The sequence below is a fragment of the Rhinolophus sinicus genome, chromosome 17, assembly GCF_057876585.1.
Source record: "Rhinolophus sinicus isolate RSI-liver-muscle chromosome 17, RSI-T2T, whole genome shotgun sequence".
NCBI classification, from domain to species: Eukaryota; Metazoa; Chordata; class Mammalia; order Chiroptera; family Rhinolophidae; genus Rhinolophus; species Rhinolophus sinicus.
The window spans coordinates 166,550,148-166,574,123 of record NC_142517.1 but is presented as its reverse complement, the minus strand read 5'-3'; the positions used below and the strand labels follow the sequence as shown (position 1 = coordinate 166,574,123).

Sequence of the window (23,976 nt, the reverse complement as noted above, 5' to 3'; positions counted from 1 at the left end):
TATATGCACATCACAGAATTACTTAGAATTGGTGGAAATTGGAAACATTCTGCATGCTCAACAATAGAGAATTCGAATCTTGAAAGCAGGTATAACAGTTATTTGAGGTAGTACATTACTTACTTGGCGCTTAATAAGGATGGGTGGATGGGTGGGTTGGTTGGTTGGATAGACAGAAGGGAGGCAGGAAAGCAGGCAGGCAAGGAGGTTGGACTTCTTTAAAAAGGTTTGCAACCATTGAAAATCATAATAACTAGCTACACAGAAAATCATTGCAGTATTATAGTTTAATGGTAAGCGAAAAACAGAATGAAAATTACTTGTACTTTATGAGAATTGGCTGTAACACTTAAATCTGTAGTAGCATATGAAAACCCTGTGCATGTGAAAGATCAATGGAAATCTACATGATTTTTTTTTCCTGCGATGTGAGGCTTTTATATAATTATAAAAAAATGACATGAGCTATTAGATTTTAAAATGAATGTATTTTAACCTGGTAGCAACAGAAATGCACTGTGGGTCTGCAGTACTCTGTTATGAAGTTGTAAGGTAAGCCTTTGTATCCACTGGGTTTGTATGCTACAGACATCCTCATCCCCTTCTTGAGAGCTGTCTTACGTTTAGATTTAGGGCATAACCACACATCTGTTGTTGAATTCCTTATTGTAATTTAGTAATAGTAAAAGCTTGAGAATATGATTTTTCTGTTAAAATTTCTTCGCTGTATCTATGTAGTTTCAGAGTATATGTGTTTGTGGGTAAAGTGTTAACAAAACTCTTCTTCTATATGAGAATTTCATCTTTTCTTAACTATCTAGCTCTGTTCCCTTGAAAACCTGATAAAAATTGGAATGTCAACTATATTACTAGGTGATGTTGCTTATAGTAAAAGTTATTCTGGATCTGGATTGGGAAAACTATTAATACCTGATGGAAGACATAATTTTGGGCATCCTTGAGATAAGTGACTTTTATAATGGGCGTGATCCCTGTGGGGAGTGAGGTTTTGATGTCAGAATGTGTCCCATGTTTTTCCCATATGGATCACCTCTCCTTACACCTGAACTGTTGGACTGCTTCACGCACTCAGCAGAAGAGAACTACCTGATGCTGCTGTTCTGGCGAACTAGTCCCCACCCTACATCTTTCTGGATAGACTCATGTCATTGGGACTTCAAATGACCTTGTGGGTCTGAAAGTTTAGTTGATCCGGAGAAGATCCCCAGAGGGTATTGCAGTAGTATAATTCTACAGTTCATTTTAAATTTTCTTTTCAAAGTAAGAAAATAGTATTTTAACTTTATATTATTTAATCAGTTTGTTCAGTTTTAGCAATTCTTTGGGAAGAATATTAGACAGGACACATGGCTTTTAGTCCCAGTTTTTCAGTAATGGATTGTGTTCAGTAATGGACCTTGGGCAAGTCACTTAATCTCTCTGAAACTCAGTGTTGGATAAGAAATTTGACTGATATTATTTCTGATGTCCCTTCCATCTCTGTGTCCTATAGTTCTCTGATTTTTTATCATGCTAAGTAAATTTTTAATCTTTTTTGCGGGAGCATTCCAGATTTCTTTTAGCCTGGCAGATGATCAGTTAGCAGAAAGCCTGAGGTGCTGTTGTGTACATTCCTTCAAATTTAGTTTTTGGAAAAGTTATCACGGTATGGTTCCATAGTCCTAAAAGAAACATTTACTGCCTGTGCAGTAGAATTTAAAGAATTTAAATGAAAAATACTCGAGGAACTTTGGGAGGGGAAAACCAGTTAGAATGAGAGTTTGAAAAGCTTTTGATTATTTTAAAATTTCATCTCAACTTCCACTTACAGGTTGTGAATTGGCTTGAAGGACCTGGATCAGAACAACTAAGAGCCCAGTGGGGGATTGGAGACTCCATTCGGGCTTCCCAGGCCCTACAGCAGAAGCATGAAGAGATCGAGAGCCAGCACAGTGTGAGAGGCTTTTTCCTTCTGCAAGTTACAATGCTGTTCTTACTGTGCATGATGAGCAGCATGTGTGGTGTGAAGTGATGAGTTGCTATATGAACTTTGGTGTTGGGGCATAAAGTACAGTACGTTTAATGTTTAGAGGCCAGAAAGTACATTTTGACCACTTGGTATATATTGTTAGAAGTTCAGCATTGGTTTTTGTCTCCAACACAGTTTAATTACATATTTTTATACAAACACAATTCATGGGAAATTTAAAAATCTATAGTGACAGAAGTGGTAGTCCCCGAGATAGAAACTGCGATTCTTACGTCCTCAGAGGAAAACCTGTCCCTGTTTTATTGGGAGTGTGCAGTACAGTTAAATGCCTGGATTCCAGAATTGTTGCATTAAACACAACTGATGGAGAGTGAGTGCAGAAGGGTACAGGATATGTTTTCATTCTCTGTGCATGTAGGGGTTCATGTTTATAACTGTGAAGGGGATATGAAATCACAGTCATGAAGATGGGAAGGGAAATTAATCTACAGGCAGATTGTAGGTAGTAATTGTTCAAGAGGGTTTAAAATTTAACATCTTGTTATATGGCGGAAACTGATCTATGTTATGCTCTTGCTGTGTTATAGTTAATTCTTCATTATTGAGAAAATGATCATCCAGTTTGTGGATCAGTTTGCTCACCCCTTTCTTCCCCCACGTCGCACTGCGTTTTATGGTAATTTTAAAATAGATTGACTAGAAAATTGGAAAAATAAAACTTGAATCCATTAATTTCTATCCTTAGTTTATCTGTCTTAAATAATCGATGGATTTACACATAGTATTCATACTACACATAATATGAGGAATAAAACATTTCATCATAAACAGGTAATAAAAGAAACCAGTCCCCCTCCAAAGGCAACTCCAAGTGATCAGAATTGATCTGATTGGATTTATTTATTAATTGAAAAAAAAAGTGTGTTAAAGGTGAATATAATAGGCATCTTGACCTCCAGGGTCTAAATGCACAACAAAGGAGAACGGTATTAAAAAAATTTGATCAATAATAATATTAAACTCTGGGCCCAGATGAGACTTTAGGATCATTTGGACATTATAGTTCTGTAATTTTTTTTTCCCCCTTCAGCTTCACTAGTTGAAGTGGGAATTAAAAGTTGGATAGTATTAGTGAATGTACATTTTTAACTAAATGAGATTAAGGAATAAATATTGACAGTGCTTTTCTTGGGAATAAATTTGAATTGTTAACCAAGAATCATTTGCTCTTTATTAGAGGTGTATTTTAACAACATCTGACATAATTATTTTCTTTTTTACTATATACCATTCTGTTTAGTTTCCTTGGTAATTTTCCCCAAATCAGCTTTAATGATCAGTAATATTGGCAGATAAAATACACACTCTACCCTACAGGAATTGTAATCTAGCTGAGAAAATAATATATAAGCAAGAGATAGCACAAGATTTAGAATCATATATTAATTGGTATTTGTAAGAGACTTAAAAGTGAAATTCCATTAATTGAAAAATCGATACATTTTCTACATTTCACAGGTTCCAGCCTAGTGGTTTTTCCTTTTACGTTAAAAAGAAACATTGCATAATTTGTATTTAACTTCCAACCTCTGTTCCTGAGATTATAATATTTTAATATTCTTGGTACTTTTAAATAACTTAATGCTGTTGATATTTTTGACATAGATTGTGATTTATTTGAACCCTGTGGCTTTTCCTGGAGCATGTTACTATAGAATAAGTGTATTCTATAATTTGTCCTCCTTTTTAGTTCTTAAAAATAGTATTTACTATAGAACATTCTAGACTTCCTCTAGAAAATGAAGTTATGGAAGTATCCAAAACTCCTTTAAATAAGGGCACATGTATTTATCTATATTTTAAAGATGGATAAAGATTTATCTGTATTTTAAAGATACCAAGAGGAATAAATGTAGTTAGAAATTGAATTTTATATATACTTGCATACATTATAAAGAAGTTTAAAAAATTGGATTACATACATACTGTAAAGAAGTTCACAAAAGAAGTATAACTGTATGTATAAAAATGTATATTGAAAAGTACATTATATATTGCATATACTATGGATGAAATTACAAATGGTATACATAGAGAGATTCCTGTGTTTAGATGTTTGTTTTTATATTTTTATTTTTATAAGGTTTTGAAATCAACTTAAGGAAACAAATTGCTTATGGATGGCTTTTTGCTTAAATTTATTTATAATGTAAATCAATGTAAAATTACAGAACTTTTGAATAGGAAGGGATCTTATAGATTATTCTAGTACCGATCACCTTATTTTATAGATGAAGAAACTGGAGGATTACAGTTTTTAGTCACATTTTTAATCAGTGGGTGGCTGGACAAAAGTTAAAACACCAATCTTTTGATATTCAGATGAGATCTCTCCCTCTCTGTCAGAGAAAGCTACTAAATTTCATGAACTTGCTTAAGATGTAGCATTCTTTTTTTTCTTATGCACCTACATTGATGTCTGCATTCATAGACATGGTGCCCAAAGAAACATTGATGGCTTGTCATCTCATTTCTTTAAATGATGAAATTTGTATTAAAATTGGGAGGTGGGGACTGATCGGATGGGAGTATAGATGAAACAGGATTGGCCGTGAGTTGATAATTATTAAAGTTGGATGGTACATGGGGTTTCATTGTATAATTCACCCTTAAAACCACCTTCCCCCACTTCTCAGTCGAAAATCTGCATATAACTTTTGACTCCCCCAGAATTTAACTACTAATTGCCTGCTGTTGAACACAAGCCTTACCAATAACATAAACAGTCGATTAACACATATTTTGTATATGTATTATATACTGTATAATGTAAGCTAGAGAAAAGAAAATGCTAAGAAAATCATAAGGAAGAGAAAATACATTTACAGTTATTTATTGAAAAAAAAAAGCCTCTGTATAGGTGAACCATGCAGTTAAAATCCATGTTGTTCAAGGGTGAACTGTGCTGTTCTTTACATTTTTGAATAGATTTGAAATTTTTCATTCTACAAGGTTTACAAAAGAATATTGCACCATTTTAACCAATAGGTGGCGCTGCATTGTAACCTTGAAAATAGGTAGATGCAGGATGAGTGTATTAGCTTATGATGTTTAAGACATTCTGACATTTCATTAAAAGCTTTCTTTGCTCTCTGTAAATAGAAGTCAACACTTTAAAACATGTATTGCAATTTCTCAGGTCTTACAAATTATAACAGCAAATTTCTAGTATACTGATTGCTTAATAGTAGAATTTGGAGAAACTTTTTAACATACCATGTTGTATTAAAGCACTCTGTCAAATACTAAGGTTTAGATTTTTCATAAAGCATAATTCAGAAATAAAGCTTAAAATGAACCGAAATTTCTTAGCCAAGAATTGATTTATGTTTTTAGAAAGTCGCTGGCTATTGTTTGGAGAGGAGGGAGTAGGGACAATGAAATAGGAAGACAGGAGGCTAGTACAGTGGAGGCAGCAGAACTGATGAGAAATTGTCAGATTCATGGGTTGAGCCAGCAAGTCTTGCTCTTGGAAGAAGAATCAGATATTTAGCCTTAGCACCGAGTATTAAGATGGGGAGGACTGGGAGAGAAGTAGGTTGGGAGGCTGGAAAATCGGTATCTTTGGGGACAGGTTAAATTTTAAATATCTAAACATCATCTGTTGAGGTGGCTAGTAGACAGTTGGGTATGAATATCTAGGGTTCAGCAAAGGGGGTTGAGGGTATTAATTTGGGAGTTAGAAGCCTATAGATGTCATTTAAAGGCATTGGACTAGATGAACTCATCCCAGCCCAGTGAGTATTGATTTAGAAGCAAAGAGCCTTTGGAAAACTGAACCCTGAGTCAGTCCTAAAGGTAGAGGGCAAGTAGAGGAAGAACAGCCAGCAGAGGAGGCCAAAAAGGAGCGTGTGTCTCCGGAAACAAGAGAAAAACGCCTTTCAAGGAGGAGGAAATTGGTTCTTTTTGTCAAATGCGGCTGAGAGGTCCAGTAAGATAAAGACTGATAATTTAACAATTGATTTCATAAGAATGGGAAGGACAAAATCCTGATCACAGTGGATTAAAAAGAGAATAGGAAATGAAGATAGAATAAGTATAGAGAACTCCTTTAAGGGAGGTTTGTGAGTCTTTTTTAGAAATTGAGGTTTATATATAGTAAAATAACCGTATGTTAAGTGTATATGGTTGGTGCAAAAGTAATAGCGGTTTAAAAGGTTAATTGCAAAAACTGCAATTACTTTTGCACCAATATAAGATACTACAAATTATTTGTGTGCTAATGGAAATAACCGAGTTGAAAAGGAAGAATTCATAATGGCACAGGGAGGAGATAATTGTAAGAGCAAAGCCTGCTACAGGCCACAGAGGATGGTGTATAAGACGCAGTGAAGTGATTGGACTTTGAAGCAGGAACAAGTCATCCGTTATTACAATAGAGAGTGCAAAGTATAGGGCTACAAAAGGAGGAAGGTCATAGATTTGTTGGTAAAATGAGAGCGTTCTCTTCTGATTGCTTCCTAGTGTATTAAGAAGTTAGAGTTTTGGTTGAGAGTAAATAATTGAAAAGGAAGTGGGAGACTTAAGGAGTGGAAAAAATGTAATCATGGGAACGGAAAAGTAAAATGACGAGAGAAATGTAATAGGATCACTAAAGGCCATTTGAGGTTATTTAATCATAACTTTAAAAGACACCTATCCACATGGTGGTTTTTATTTAGCCATGTTTAGCTACTCTGGTGTAGGTATGGTAAGCAAAGAAAGCAGGTCTGAGGTTTGACAGGTGAATCTGATGGAAGGACGGAGAGTAAGATATGGGCATGGGTCGTGCCCTGGGAGGTGTTTGTGGCCTCTGATCAAGGAGAGAAGTGAGGACTCCTCTGTGCTGCACAGTAGAACATGCTGAGATAAATGGATTGGTGGACCCTGTGGGGCTGTAGGAGTGAACATACTAAAGAATGTGACTCAGTATCTGGTGGTGAGAGAGTGGGATTCTTCAAATTGAGATTTTGGGAGCCGTTCAGTAGTATATAACGACAGGATTTTATGTCTGTCTGGAGTGGGTAGCTGATGTGGGATGAGGTTAAGATAGTCGGAAGTGAGCGAGGGAGTCAAGACACTGAGAGTTCAGTGCTGGGTAGATGTCTACGCAGTGGAAGCCAGTAAGAAGGCTGGCACTGAGGAGGCAGTGACCTTTGCTAAAGACCCTGGATGAGGGCATGCAACAGGAAAGGTTGGAAAGATGTAATCCGATGGCATGCACTTCAAAGGAGTTGTGGTTTTTGAGAGGAGAGGGAGACTATGTGATCTGGAAAGAGGAATGAAGCTGCCTTCCTTCTACCCCCCTCCTCCCCAGGCTTGTGGTATGTCAGCTGTGGAAACAAAAACAGCAATAAGTTAGGAGGGCTGCAGGGCTAACTGCTTTCTCTGAGGGTGGACAGGTTTCACGTAAAATAAGAAAGGCCAGGATGAGGGTGTCAGAGATTTTGCTATGGGCAGGAGTGAGTGCCAGGGATTGCAGTGGAAGGATTTGAGGGTTGGGGTCTTTCCATCCTCCATTTAAAATAATTTGCCTAGGAGAATTCTCCTGTATGCTACTTAGTGTAGCTGGAGGAATTATAAAATGTAATGTTGTTCTCCAGGAACTAATTTTATCCTTAATTTACTTTCCATTGTCTCTCCATTATAGGAATGGTTTGCAGTGTATGTGGAGCTTAATCAGCAAATCGCAGCTCTCTTAAATGCTGGGGATGAGGAAGACCTCGTGGAACTGAAGTCGCTGCAGCAGCAACTTAGTGATGTTTGTTACCGACAGGCCAGTCAGCTGGAGTTCAGGCAGAACCTCTTACAAGCAGCTCTTGAATTTCATGGTGTTGCCCAAGATGTAAGTGTACTCTGATTGCTTTTCTTTTCTTCAAATTATCTGAACACTTATCTGCACATAATTTTTGCAGGTTTGCATGTCTCCTAATTATTTTTCTGGAACAATAAAATAATGTACTGGTGGGGGAAATGAGATAAAATTCTTTGGTTGATTTTCTTATTTTTAAGTCAATCTGCATGCAACTAAACCCTTTTTGTCTAAATAGAGTGTCCCAACCTAGTAGATACATTTTATTTCGATTGTTTCTCTATGTTTATGCTTTATAACATACATTGAAATGGAAGTTTCAATACTTTTTTTTACATTCTGCTGACCTGGATATATTTCTTTGTCTTCCTGGTGCATGCATTTGTGTGTTCTGTCTTTCAGATGACATGTATTCTAATTATTCGTTCTTGTCTTTTAACAACATAGTCTTTTTCAAGTATAATTGTGATAACCTCATTAGCTATAAACCTCATTAATCATTAAACACTTTAGATGCTGATTACATCAGGGTTATCTCTTTGGTGTCCCTCTGCTTTAGTTGTCTCAGCAGTTGGATGGCTTATTAGGGATGTTGTGCGTAGATGTAGCACCAGCTGATGGAGCATCGATTCAGCAAACTTTAAAACTGCTTGAAGAGAAGCTGAAAAGTGTTGGTAAGCAGATTTTAAAAATGCTGAAACATAAGGGTTCTTTTTAAAAATATATCATTAGCATGGTCAGACTTATACTGAACTAATTGTAACTATTTACAGGAAACACTGGAAAATAGTATAAAAAGTTTTATTCCCTTGAAGGGTGTAATTTATACTAAAATGTTTACTTTTCATTGTTGGTCAGTCGCTCTTCCTTCATTGGGCCTTCAGCCTTTCTTGTTTACCCAGCTATATCTACAGGTGCTATGTCTTGCATATACTATGAGCAGTTATTTGTAGTGCATGCGTATACTGTGATTAGCTGTGAAGTGTTCTGTGGTAAGCCCTGTATGCCCAAAACTGTGTTTAATGCAATGATTTTTGTTGTTGCTATAGCCTAACCTGTGAAAAAATAGTTGGTTTCATTCTGTGAATTTGTTTCTCCAGACGGGGAATATAGCCAAGATTAATACTCTAAGGGGAGGATGGTCCAATTTCATTAAGCTAGTTCTCTCACTTGACTTTAAGCCCTTTTAAAATTTGGTATAGTGGAAAATACAGTAATTTTCCCAAGGTCATGACTGGAGAGGTGGGTGCGGGATGTAAAAATGAGATGCAAGGGTGGATTGAGTGAGACAGGAAGGCAAAGGGGAATGGAGGGGAAGCAGAGTCTAACGCAGAGATGTAATAGAAAATGGTGACACGTGATTGAACCAAATTAATTATTGAAAAGGATTTGGAGGAATGGATTTGAAAAATCATATTTGTATTGGCATTTTACTTGTTTTCAGCCTTTGTTATTTTAGCATACGGTGTGTGTAATATATACTTTAGTATTTAATATGTCAAATGAAATTTGTTTCAAAATGTCAGAAGTTTTCTTGAGCCACACGTTTTCTTTAAAAAAGAAAAAAAAATTCCTGTATTCTTATCTAATTTGTAGTATTTAAACATATACTAAGTGTTGCTTCTTATTGGGTATAAGCTGGGTAGTGCCTATACTCAAAATGTTCAGCGTCCTTTAGCAGTGATAATACGTGATTATTTTGAAATCTTGCAACTTAAAACACATATTTTTTGAACAAAATATTTGCCCTATTCTCCTAAAAATTGGACAACATAAAAGTAGAGAGAAAAAATTGGGAAAATCTTACTTGTCAGAATAGAAATTCTCACACTTCCTGCTTTCAGTTTTGAAAAGTAATTACTACCTATGGAAATTCAGCTTTTGGAAATTCTCTTTAAGGAGAATTTGGCATGAGAGGAAACTCCAGTTACAGTTACATATAAAGGGTTTTGGTTTTTTTTGCTTGAAATGTTTAGAGGACTCCATTCCAAGATAGTTTAATGTACAGAGTTGTTATACTTAGAATCCAAGTACAGTATCTGCTGAGAGGGTTTACTTGAGGGTGGGAAAGCACCTCCATTGTTTAAGAGATTAAATCTAGTAACTTTTGTTTTAGATGTAGGATTGCAAGGTTTGCGTGAAAAAGGTCAAGGTCTTCTGGATCAGATCTCCAATCAGGCATCCTGGGCCTATGGAAAGGATGTAACCATTGAAAATAAAGAAAATGTGGACCACATACAAGGAGTGATGGAAGATATGCAGCTTAGGAAACAAAGGCAAAGTTTGACTGTTAATGTTATTTTTTTGCTAAGACAACATAATTAAAATGAAAAGTGATAAAATGTGTATTTTTAATTCCAACTAAAATTTCTTAACCTGTTATATAGTAGGCATGTAGTTAAATTTTTGGTTAATGAAATAATTATTGTATATAATTGTACTGACAAATAATGACAATTTGTTCAATTAATGGGTACCATTTCCCTTTTAACTCAGTAGTAAAATTTTCAGTTACACTCAAGTACTTTACATTCCATATCCCTAGTGTAGCTATATGACTCTTCTGTCTTTTAAGAAAACCTTTTTTGGGGGAATTTTGCTTTTCAATTTTTATTTGGTTTAGTCACCACTAAATCTGTCATCTACATTGATCTGTTTCTTCATCTGAACTTCTTACTCACAAATTGTCATATATCCATTGTTTTCATATTTGCTGTAGTAGGATTAGGCTATAGACTCTAATGTTTATTAGAGTAAGAGATGATGCATGAGATAGGTAAGGGTAAGATCATGTTTAGTTTCATTTAATAGAGAGCTAGGAATTTAAAGCGTTCTTTGAAAACTCAGTTTGCAATAACAACTGTAAAGGGTAGTCGTCCCTCCATATCCGAGGGGGGATTGGTCCCAGACTCCCTCTTCCGCCCATGGATACCAAAATCCACGGATGCTTAAGTCCCTTATATAAAATGGTATAGTATTTGCTTATAATTTATATACATCCTCCCACATACTTTAAATCATCTCTAGATTCCTTATAATATCTAACACAATGAAAATGATTTGGAAATAGTTGTTATACTGTATTATTTAGGGAATAATAAGAAAAACAAGTCTGTACGTGTTCAGTACAGATGCAGTCATCGTAGGCCTAACTACATAGTACACGTCAGCAACAACGTAACATTTTTTTGAGTATTTTCAATGTTTAAGTCTGCACAGTACATTCATTCTGTTTTATTTATTCTAAAGCTGTCCAAAAACTTTAGATGTGCTTTTTCACTTACAGAGCACTCCATGAAAACCACTGAGTAAGGGCACTATAAAAGTTCTTCATTCCTGAAAAAAAATTGCTAAAATTTTCACTACATAATACATGTTAGCAACAGTGTAACATTTTTCCCCCAAAATATTTTTGATCCACAGTTGGTTGAATCCACAGATGCGGAACCCACAGATATATGGAGGGCCGACTGTATTGCAAAGTAAAGGATTAAATTAATCTTGTGCATGTATACACAATCTAGCATGGTTGTATAAAATTTTTGCACATTTAGAAATTTTAGGATCATCAAAAAAACCTACAAAAACTCCTCCTATATCACAGAGAAAGTAGCCATCAGGCAGAAATTCCTTCTACCCTCATATCTGCAAATTTATTTATTTCATTATTCATTCTCGTCACAAATGATGATACAGCCCTGCTCTTACCGGAACCGATCTTTCCATGTACCCTCACGTCTCCTCACTCCATTAACTCCCGTTCTCTACTCTGAACCCTGTCTATCATTTAAATGCTTAAATTGCTGCTATTTTTTTTAAAAAAGTTAAACAATTATATACATGCATATACCTTCCCTCTTCAATTCTTTGTCTTCTAGCCCCAGAGCTCTCCTTCCCAACAACTAAGTCTTTTGAAGGTCTAATCGACACTCATACTACTTCCTCACTACCTCCGATTAACTTTTTTTCAGCTCTTCTCGGTCTGACTTTTACTCTCACCATTTCACTGAATGTGCTCTTCCTGATGTCACCAGTGACTTTGTAATTGCCGTATGTGATAAACACTTGCTCTGGCTCAAAATCCAGGGACACTTTCAGTCCTGACCTTACTTCATCACTCTGAACAGCAGGAGACACAACTGAATTTCTCTCTCCTGAAACTCCCTGACAACCTTATCTTCTTTGAAAACACCCTCGTGATACTACTCCTGGCCCTTTCTTTTCAGTCTGCACTGTTTTCTTGTCCTCTAGCTGATGTCACTGCTTCCAGGGTTTGTTCTGAAGCCACATCCTCTTCTCCGTCTGTGTGTTCTTCCTGGAGAGTCTCGCTACTCTAATGACTTCCTGTAAGAGGATCGTGACTGAGTAGTTAACAGCTCTGATGCAAACCTCTCTCCTGTGCTTTAGACCCGCAGTTCCACTTGCCTACTGAGTATCTCCATCTGGATGCCCCATACACTCCTCAAACCTAATAGGTCCAGACTGGAATCATTCTCCCCCAAACTTACTCTTCTCCTTTCATGTCTGATCTAGGTTCAAGTTACCATCAGCTACCACACTTGGGACTTACCCTAAATCCTTACTCATCCTCATCCCTACAGTCTAGTCAAACATCCATGCTCCACTGTCTCGGAATCCTGAACATTTCTTTGTCCACGATTCAACATTTCTTTGTCCACATTTAATTACACGGTTTCCTTGTATAAAACCCCTCTCAGTGACCTCCTGTTTTCTCAGATGAAGTTCAGTCTCCTTGCAATAGTGTAGGAGACCATAATCCAATTCTGCATGAGCCAAGCCTCATCTCCTGTAACTTTCCCACAAAACCACACAGTTGTTTTCATTTTCCTGAATGCATCATGCTGTTTCATGCATCCATGACTTAGACTGCTTCTTTCCTCCTTTTCTGCCTTGTGGATTCCTTCTTACTCCTCAAGACTCAGGGATACTTACCTTTGGAAGTCTCTTTAGATTTCTAACACAACTTGTTCCTCCCAGCTCTCATAATTACTTTACACATTTCTATAGTAACATTTATCACATTGTTTATTTAAACATCCTTCTTTCCAAATGGGACTACCTTAATAGTAAGACCACATCTTATTTTTTCAAGCACATTTTTCAATACTTGACAATATGTGTTGAATACATGTATGATATCATCTTTATCATTAAAGGATCTCACATTGTTTTGAGCTTCAGGTTTTAAAAATTATCATCAACACTTCCCTGTCGTCCCTTGTAGAATTACTTTAACTTGCATTTTGACAGTATGCTATACACTTTTATTGAGGGCATCCTTATAAAAATAGCCTTGTGACAGTGATGTCTGTATTGTTATTAAGCTTTCTTTAAGAACATCCACTGTAGTGGGGCCCAGTGCCTCCTGGTTAACTTGTTACTGGTATTTGGGACCGTGGTTAGACTCCTTCTCACCTAAAGTACATGGAATTGCATGGGAATGAAGTGAATGGATCAGAGCTGAGTTAGGTCGAGTTAGCTTGAAAGTTTAATCTGTATATATGTTTTTTGGGCAGACCGCGGTAAAATTGAAAAAAAATAAAATAAAAATAATTTTGTTTCTCTTCACCCAGAGATCAGTGGAGTTTTTTTTTCTTCTTGAGAGTATAGATGGAGTTTTTTTGTGTTTCTTTTATTCAAAATTAGATGTTACTCTGAGTCATGTAAAGTGTTAATGTGTTTATTTCTTTGGACAAAATCCTCTAAATTAGTTTTTGAGAGACTTTGCATTTTTATCTTTGAAGCTTGTTTAATGATAATTGGCAATGGAGATTTCTTTGTGTTTCAGTGTACTACTGTGTTTTTGCTTTGCTTCGGTACTTTGCATAATGCATGCTGTTCTTAAGACGGTTTGTTACTCAGCATCATTCAGGTATTTTGAGGTTTTAGAGTGACATAGATACAGATATCCTTAAAATTCTTACAAATCAATACAATATATTTACAGTCTCCATAGTGTAGAACTAAGTATTTTAGTATAGTATAAAATGTGTGCCAGATGATGGTGTTATAATAGCAACAGAACCGAAATGATGTCCTAAATTTATGTTTGGGTTTAATAGATGTGAAGACATGGTAGATGTGCGAAGGTTAAAGATGCTTCAGATGGTACAGTTGTTTAAATGTGAAGAGGATGCTGCCCAGGTAAGGATTAATCAGGTACATTATATAATTGCTTTTTCCTAGAAGATTGATTTCACCTGACTACAAGCAGAAGTGTACTTTTTCATGGTCCTAAGAAAGTAACATGAAGTCAAGTTCTAGTTTATCCTGTTGAAATATTAAAGTTTTGTATTCCCAGTTATCTTGCTGGTCTTATTTGACTTCTCAATGAAATCCTTTATTGAGCTAGAAATTAGGATTATTTACTATTTATTATTGTTGACTTGTTGTCAGTTACATCCCAGGATAAAGTCTGGACAGCACATTGCTTTTTAACCCACAGGAGGGTTTTTCAACTAGATAAACAATTTGCTGTCTTTGTGTAGTTAGCATCAAAACATCATTTCAGCTTGACAGAAAGGAAATTTATGATTTTAAATGGTAGCATAAATCTAATGAGATTTCAATAAGATCTATGTTACATAAATACACGGTCTATTAATGTAAATCATGTGATACTAACTTTAAAAGAGTGCTTCTCTTTAGTGAATTTTGTCTTTAGATTTTACAAATTTTGAGGGGGAAGAGAAGTCATTCATTCATGTAGCTTGACATTGAATAAAATGATCTATTAGGAATTTAGATTATAATGAATGGATTAATTAATCGCATGATAAATCTTTATTTTTATCAATATGGTGTTGTGATACAATAAGTGAAAACTTATGAATCCACCTTCACTGTTATTTATTTTCATGTAGGCAGTAGAATGGCTAAGTGAACTTCTGGATGCTCTGCTGAAGACCCACATCAGATTGGGCGATGATGCTCAGGAAACGAAAGTTTTACTGGAAAAGCATAGAAAATTTGTTGATGTTGCACAGGTGCAGAACTGGTTATCTTCTACAAGCTCAGTGTTTGAGTAGCTTTCTGCATGATTATAGTGTAGCTTAACCCGCCAAGTCCAAGATTAGTTATGTTATGCCAGAAAGATCACAGAACTAAGAAAATGGCCGCATCGAAATTAGCTGCCTAAACTTGAGAGGGTTTGTGTTTCCCTGAATACAAGTTCTGTATGCTCCCTCTGATTTATATTATATAATATAGCATGCTGTTAGACACACTAACTGTTCATTCACAAAAGTTAATACGAAATAAATGTTAATATTAGTAAATTGGAAACAGCACTTTCTGCATCTCACCAGTGTTAGCGTAAAAACAGATTTTTGTTGTTGTTGTGAAAAGTATCTTAGTATAACAGTTGTGGTTTCCTGTATGGAATACAAAATTCCCGTTTTCACCCACTTGTCTCGATAAATTAGTGAACAGACATTCTTTTTGGCCGATGGAATTCAGCCCAGTGAGATGGTGAAAACAATCAGAAAGAAACTTACTGAAAACTGAAAGTATTGCTTCCTCTTCATTGTTTATGCATGCGGACAAGTTGTAGTAATAAGTGACAGTTGAGTCATTCAGTATTGATTTCTGGTAGTGTACCTTACTTGCAGCCACAGCCCTCCACACACTTTCTCATCCCTCTTCTCAGAATTCTCATATTATAATTTCATGTTTACTTCTTCCTTTTTAGAGCACTTACGACTATGGAAGACAGCTGCTCCAGGCCACTGTGGTGCTGTGTCAGTCTTTGCGCTGCACTTCTCGGTCGTCTGGGGATACACTTCCTCGCCTGAACAGAGTATGGAAACAGTTCACAATAGCATCGGAAGAGAGAGTGCATAGGCTGGAAATGGCTATTACCTTTCACTCAAATGCCGAAAAGGTTAGCTTTTTAAAAAATGTAGTCATAGTAGTATTTATTGTGTATGTTTAAAATGTGTTCATTTTAATAATGTAATTATGTGATTAGTCTGTTTTTTAAAAACTATATTCCATTATTTAAAGGTTGTCTTAGAGAGTTCAAGTCAAATTTTCTTAGTAATTCACACCAGTGGTGGTGGAGTACTGTGTTTGGAGAAATTCAAAATCATTCAGTCGTCCTCTGTCTACAGTGCTTCTCTCGGCACCAAACCAGATCCCAGAATGTGCTGTCCATTCTTTAGAACGATGACTCCCATTTCATTCATTATGCCAGGAAAGGAAACTTAGCTTCGGTGACTACTACTAATTGCCATAAATTTTTTAAAAGGACACTTTTTAATTTTATAATGTTTAAAGTAGAGCCTGTCCAACTAAAATGAGAATAAAAATTAAAACCTTTTTTCATGTGTTATCTTTAAATATTAATTCTAGAATGTATTATTTAATGAATTAATTAGTCCCAGAAACCAGAAATGAAATATGCAGTTTTGTTGGGCAAATTTTCAATAGGACTTTTTTCTTGACTAGGCACAGTGAAAATTTATAGCGCCCAGGCCTTACATTTCCATTCTAAAGAGGAGCTTTATTATGTAGTTAACTTTGTTTTGATCTCTTACCATGAAAGTTTGTGTGTAGATATGTTCTATACCATTTAAGATACAAGAAACCTAAGTTGTAAATGTGATTGCCTAATCTGTAGAATAGATGAGATGTTGCCAGGGTCCTCAGGAATTAAGCAGTTTCTGTCTGTATTAAGCAGTACATCTGTTGGGAAATATTCATACCATGTTTCTCAGAAAATAAGACTGGGTCTCATACCGTATTTCCCCGAAAAGAAGACCAGGTCTTATATTAATTTTTGCTCCAAAAGACGTGTTAGGGCGTATTTTCAGGGGATATCTTATTTTTTCATGTACAACAAGCTACATTTATTCAAATATAGTCATGTCATCTTCCTCTGGAACATCGTCATAACGTACCGTGTTTCCCCAAAAATAAGACCTAGCCAGACAATCAGCTCTAATGCGTCTTTTGGAGCAAAAATTAATATAAGACCCCGTCTTATTTTACTATACTATAAGGCCAGGTCTTATATAATATAAGACCGGGTCTTGTATTAATTGTTGCTCCAAAAGACACATTAGAGCTGATTATCTGGTTAGGTCTTATTTTCAGGGAAACGGTACTAAATGCGTCTGTCTGGCTGACATCTTAACTGGGGCTTGTTTTCGGGGTAGGTCTTATTTTCGGGGAAATACGGTAGTTAACTCTTTCTGAGCTTGTCACTGAACTCTATAGGTCAGTGTTTTAGTTTCAAATGGACCTAATGACAATGAATGAAGCAAGCAGCATGGCTTAACTTGTTCACCCACTGATATTTTAATGAAAAATATTTATTAAAGTATAATACTAACATAGTACACAGATCATAAACCTTCTGCTTAATTTTCACAAAGCAAACTCACCTGTGTAATCAGGGCACTATTCAAACACAGAGTGTTACCAGCACCCCAGGAGCTCCCCCTGTCCCTTTCACAGTCACATTACTTCAGCTCTCTCTCCCGTCCAAGGTTGACCGCTGGCCCTATTTCTAACACCACTGAAAAATTTTTAAAGGTATCTGCAAGGATATTTTAAAATCTAAACATCTTTAAGAGATCATATAAGAGTTTTGTTGCAAATGGCAATATTTCATTTTTTCTTATGGCAGAGTAGTATTCCATTGTGTATATGTACCACAACTTCTTTATCCAGTCATCTATTAAAAGACACTTTGGTTGTTTCCATGTCTTGGCCACTGTAAATAATGCTGCAATGAACATAGGAGTACATATATCTTTACAGATAAATGTTTTCATACTGTTTTGATAGATACCCAGGAGAGGGATCGCTGGGTCATATGGTGGTTCTATTCTTAATTTTTTGAGGAACCTCCGTACTGTTTTCCATAGCGGCTAAACCAGTCTGCATTCCCACCAATAGTGTATGAGGGTTCCTTTTTCTCCACAGCCTCTCTAATACTTGTTATTATTTGTCTTGTTGCTAATAGCCATTTTAACAAGTGTGAGGTCGTATTTCATTGTGGTTTTGATTTGTATTTCTCTAATAACCAGTGAAGTTGAACATTTTTTCATGTATCTGTTGGCCGTTTGTATGTCTTCTTGGGAGAAGTTTCTGTGCATGTCCTCTGCCATTTTTTAATTGGATTGTTTGTCTTTTCGTTGTTGAGTTGTATGAGTTCCTTATATATTTTGGATATTAACCCCTAATCGGAGATGTTGTTTGCAAATACCTTCTTCCATTCGGTTGGTTGCCTCTTTGTTTTGTTGATGGTTTCTTTTGCTGTGCAGAAGCTTTTTAGTATGTTATAGTCCCATTCATTTATTTTAGCTTTTACTTCCTTTTTTAGCCTTTGAGGTCAAATTCATAAAATCCTCTTTGAAACCAAGGTCCATAAATTTAGTACCTTTGTTTTCTTCTATGCAGTTTATTGTTTCAGGTCTTATGTTTAGGTCTTTGATTCATTTGAGTTAATTTTGGTACATGGTGACAGATAGCAGTCTAGTTTCATTCTTTTTGTGTCTGGCTTTCCAATTTTCCCAGCATCATTTATTGAAGAGACTTTCTTTTCTCCATTGTATAGTTTTGACTCCTTTGTCAAAAATTGTCTGTCGATATTTATCTGGGTTTATTTCTGGGTTTTCAGTTCTATTCCATTGGTCTGTGTGTCTATTTTTCTGCCAGTACCATACTGTTTTGATAATTGTTGCTCTGTAGTACAAGCTGAAGTCATGGAGTGTGATTTGCGACAACATGGATGGATCTTGAGATCATTATGCTAAGCAAAATAAGTCAGACAGAAAAAGTCGAGAACCATATGACTTCACTCATGTGAGATCTAAAACTGAAAGCAACAGAGGAACAAAACAAAGAAACAAAAACTCATAGACACAGACAACAGTTTAGTGGTTACCAGAGGGCAAGGGGGGATGGAGGTGGTAGAAGACTGTTAAAGCAGTAAAATATATGGTGATGGAGGAGAACTGACTCTGGGTGGTGAGCACACAATGTGATATATAGATGATGTATTACAGAATTGTATACTGAAACCCATGTAATTTTACTAACCATTGTCACCCCAGTAAATTTAATTTAAAAAAAAAAAGATCATATAAAATTGAATATGGTTGGTTGTTTTTAATGGAAAATTAACATTTCTATTTTTCTACCACATGGCCTTTATCATACTTATAATAAACTTGATTTAAGGTTATTTTGTTGTGCAAACCTATGTAAAGCCTTCTATTATCAGATATTTTCCCCTTGACTGTGTTCTATTTTATACCAGTAAACATAAATATAACAACTATAAATAAATTATATCATATGATTTGCAAATAGTTAAATTGAATATGGAATTTTAGAATATAAAGATGTTCTTTACGAGTAATACTGAAATAAACATAATTGGATTAAGGAAAAGACAATGCAGAAAAAGTTGCAAAAATAAACACTTTGTTTTCTTTTTCTTCCCCAAATTTTGCAGTTTTTTCTTGTAGTTAAATGTAAATGGTAATAGTTGAGGGGGGGAAAATTATCAAGGGCTGTAGAACTTCCTGTATTTGAATTATAACCTTATCAGCTTAATCAGTTAAGTCAGTTGATCAGTTTTTAAAATAGCTATAAACTGTGTAGCTAGGTCATCACATCAATTATGTGTTTGTACTTTGAGTATATGTTGTGTTATATTTGTGTGTTTTTCATTTTTGAAATCTATGAGCTCCTAGACGTCAAAATCTGTATCTCGTTCACATCATAACCTGCTAAATAAACATATAGTAAGTGTTCAATAAATAGTTACTTAATAAGTAAAAGAATACTTCTTAAGCATAGTTTGAGCTTACTTTCCAAAGAGTTGTCTAGTATTATTTTGTTACTGAAATCACTATAGACCTTTTCATACTCAAATTATATATCATTGGTAGGGATTATATATATCATTTTGTTTGAATTTCTTGAGTCAGTTTTGCCAATAAGCAATCATGTACAGTGGTGTACATGAAGATAGTAAGAATAAAATAAAAACGCCTTCAATCTGCTAAGTTTGCATGAGCTTGATTCCCTTTCTATGTCTCTTGATTGACGTTGCCCTTTTGTTTGTTGCAGATTTTGCAACAGTGTCCGGAAGAGCCTGAAGCTATTAATGATGAGGAGCAATTTGACGAAATTGAAGCAGTTGGGAAATCACTTTTGGATAGATTAACTGTTCCTGTAGTTTATCCTGATGGGTATGGTGCATGTTTTCCTAATTTAGTCTTTTTATCAGCAAGGTCTTAAAGTGAAATCATCAAAAGAGGAAAATCTTTTTTTAAAAAAAGCCAGGTCAATTATCTTTGGTCCACATTTTCAGTTCCTACAGTAAATTGGTTTAAAATGAAAAGAAATGCAGACTTGGTTCTTAGCAACAGTAGCAGTTGATACTTGCTTGCTACATCAAATGTGTTGCTTCTTGACTCCTCGTAGAAGAAAGATCACTGACTAGGTTGATATCCTAGATTCTAGCCTTGGCTATGATGAGAAGGAAGGAGGGTGACGTAGGGCATCATTCAGGGAAGGCAAGGGGACTGATATTCAGGGAGCTCAGTGTGTGTCAAGCACCAGGTTACACAGTTCACCTTCATTACCTTTTTCCAAATAGTGCCAGGCCAGTCAGATCGTTTCTGATTTACAGATGCAGAAACTGAGGCTCAGAAAGATTAAGTAAGGTGCTCAGGATTTCACAGCTTCTATGTGGAATTAGGATACAGTCCCAGGTCTGTCTGGCTCCAAACCCATTTTTCATTATGCTATGTGGAGTCCTAATTCTTTCATTTGTAAAATGATGGGTTCTGATTCCCATGTTTCTTTCTATTTCAAATAGTCAAAGATATAATAAAAATATGAAATGATCTCATGCAAATAAATGGGCCAGTAAATGAATCAGAAGGAGCTTTTTCCCTGAGGATCTCTAGATCTCAGTGAAAATAATTTACAGGTAATCCAGAGGATATTGAATTCAAACAATAGAGAACCCAAATTATTGAATACATCTCTCTTTCACTTTAATATAGTATAATGATTAGGATTGTGGACTCTAACCAGATATTTTGGGTTTAAAACCTCAGCTCCACCACTTAACTAGCTGTGATACCTTAGGCAAGCCACTTAACCTTTCCTGTGCCTCAGTTTCCTCATCTGAAAATAAGGATATATTCATACCTCCTCAGATTATCGGGCAGGGGAATTATATGAGCTAAATGTATATAAACTACTTAAAACAAATCTGACACGTAGTAAGTGCAACTACTACTGTGTCATGAACATCAAATGATTATTTGGAATTGACATTGAGAAGATACAATTTTATTCCTCCCTTCATAGAATATTATTCATAGTCTAGTATGTAATCTCTAGTCATACCTAAACTAGAACAATCAGAAGTAGACTTAAGTCATGTTATACATCTGCAATGTATCAAAGAGAATAAATCTCAAAATTTATGAACAGCTAGTAACAATCGTAGAGGGGTGCTTCTGATCATTCCATTCCAGAACACCCCTCACCCCTATTTCTGTGTTTCATAGCCAGTTGTCAGTCTCCCATTCTGCTCAGGTTAGCTTAGTAACAGCTGTCCCTGATATTTTTCTTGAGCTTCTCCTCCTGTGTCCCACAAATAGTCTGTGTGTCATCTCCTCGTTTTTTTAAGATAAAAGAGTAAGTTAGTGCTGTATATTCAAATTTCATAACTACGACCTTTAGTATTTAGCGTTATTTTATTCCATTTTATATGATAATGTGTTTATGACATGTAAAGTTTGTTTGTCAGTAAAATTATTCAGATTTATCTTTTGTAACATTTTCCTGGGGGAAAAAAAATGGATGTTCTTTCTGGATTCAGCTTTTGGTTTTTCCACTGTATGATCTTCGTTAAGTCATTTCATTTTCTAGAACTTAGTTTTCTGATCTAAAAAATGAAGAGCTTACCAGATAATCTTCAGAAACTCTTCTACGTGTAAAAGATTCTTTGACTTTAAAGATACTGAATACAGTATCTTTGCAGGTAGGATAAAGTTAAATGGTTTTATCTATTGAAGGTATTCCAAATGATATCCTGACATTAAATGGATATTTTACTTTCCAGAGACATTAAACAATTGGTGTACATAGCCCTTTGCCCTGAAGTACACATACGAATTTTATATTTGTATGGACCCAAAACTGAAAAATAGAATATCTCCAGTGTCTCATTGTTTCCATTTATTGTTGCATAGCTTGATTATGTTGTTGGTTTATTAGATTATCATAAGTACACATGATATGACATTTATACTACTAATATATTTTTCTCAACAAATTTTAATATATTTTATGCCATTTAAAAAAAGAGTTTTCTCCTACTGAATTACTATTCAAAGATACACGGTATGGTCTGCAAATGAACTAATGCCAGTTCACTGAGATAATTTTTATGATAATTTTTCCTTCCTTTGCACTCGCTGTGGTCAGTGTATTTGTATTAATCTGACTGGGGTTTTTCTGTTTGTTTTGATTTTTAGAACTGAACAGTATTTTGGGAGTCCAAGTGACATGGCTTCTACTGCAGAACACATCAGAGACAGGATGAAATTAGTTAGTCTCAAAAGGCAGCACCTGAGACATCCCGAAATGATGACCACAGAGAGCTAATAGCTACCAGCTCCCCACAGATCTGCGTTCATAGTAACCCCGCATGTCGTCGGCATTCTACAACATTAGCTACTATGCATTAAGATACATTTCACAGCCAAGATAAACCTCATTTCTTTTCATTACACATTTTTCTCCACGTGTTAACACCTTGCAACTACCAAGGCATAATTATTTAACATGCTTTGAGACCATAAACTCCAAGTATCTTAAAGGAACAGTAAACATTGCACTGAAACCTTGCTTTAAAGCTTTACCTGACCTGTCAGTTTATAGATGAACAACTGATAATAAGCTTTGAATGGTGCTAATAAGAGTTTAGGAATTCTCTCTATAAAAAAATGGTTGCCCTTCCTCCCCAGGTGATGTAGTAAATTTAGACTATAGGTAAATGGTTATTAGCAAACAGTGATATCCTCAGAATTTTACTTTGTAATTTTTCTTCAAAATTGATTACTTTTATTGTGTCAGTATGAAGAAAATCTTCAGATTTTTGATATATCATATTCATTGAAATTTTCCTATTTGTATTGATAATGTATTAAAAGTTGTTTGTGCTTAATAAAAGGCTTCTTTTAAACGTCTTATTTAATTTGGTGGTTATATCCTATTTCCACACATGAGTGCCTTATTAAAAAGGGCATTCTTCGGATTATGAGGATGGTTTAATATTTGTTTTTTCAACTTGGTTGTATGTGTTTTAGCCAGGAAATTCATATGTAAGCATGTGTATATAATGAATAAGCATGTTTTATTACGAAAAAAATAATTGTGAAGAGCAATTTAGATCTTTAAGAACTTAGGAATAATGGAATACTATCTCTAATTTTTCTCTTCTTCAACTTGAAAAATATTATCCAAATTATTAACTACCCTAAATATACTTTGTCTTTGGAGGAGGGGAGCTGGGGAAAAATGCATACATAATTAAGTATAATCCTTTATATCAGAGTAATCTTTCTGGAACTAAAGTAGTAATTGTTAATGAAATTTAATTTCTTATGATTGACTAGAAGCAAAATTCTGAAGTAGTCTAATAACAAAAACTGTACAACTCTTTTAGAAATAAAATTTGTAAAATGCTAGTACTTTTAAGTTTATATTGTTTAAATGGTGAAATATGTATAAATTAATTTTTATGTTAATTTTTATTTCAGAAAATGTTTTTGAAAAAGATTAAAAATAATTTTTTAGTCTGTGATCAACAAAATTATGCAGAGAATTGTATGTTTTTTGTCATCTTCAAACATGCTCGTATATCCTCCAATGTAAAACACTCCCTCTGAACCTGCTGATTTCTCTCGCCTTCTTCACTTCCAGACTTCTTGAAGTACCCTATATCTATTTTTCCTGCATCCTCGTTGCTCAGTGCTCAGCACCTTGCAGTCTGGTTTTATACAGCGCTGCAGCGAAACTGTTCTCAGTGGGCTCCCAGTTACTGACTGGAATGATTTTTTTCTCAGTCTGC

At 35.2% G+C, this 23,976-nt stretch overlaps 1 protein-coding gene across 2 annotated transcripts in view; it reads left to right on the top strand.

Moving 5' to 3' along the window:
- SESTD1 (SEC14 and spectrin domain containing 1) overlaps positions 1-23,095 on the top strand; it is a 91,640-nt gene extending 68,545 nt beyond the window's left edge. For both annotated transcript variants that reach the window (XM_074338707.2, XM_074338702.2), the window contains 9 exons: positions 1,832-1,954; positions 7,680-7,874; positions 8,401-8,515; positions 9,958-10,117; positions 13,925-14,006; positions 14,726-14,848; positions 15,553-15,744; positions 19,950-20,071; positions 22,379-23,095. In XM_074338707.2, coding sequence (XP_074194808.2) covers positions 1,832-1,954; positions 7,680-7,874; positions 8,401-8,515; positions 9,958-10,117; positions 13,925-14,006; positions 14,726-14,848; positions 15,553-15,744; positions 19,950-20,071; positions 22,379-22,508 — 1,242 coding nt within the window. In that variant the 3' untranslated portion in view covers positions 22,509-23,095. The remainder of the gene's footprint in view (positions 1-1,831; positions 1,955-7,679; positions 7,875-8,400; positions 8,516-9,957; positions 10,118-13,924; positions 14,007-14,725; positions 14,849-15,552; positions 15,745-19,949; positions 20,072-22,378) is intronic.
- Positions 23,096-23,976: the final 881 nt, after the last annotated feature.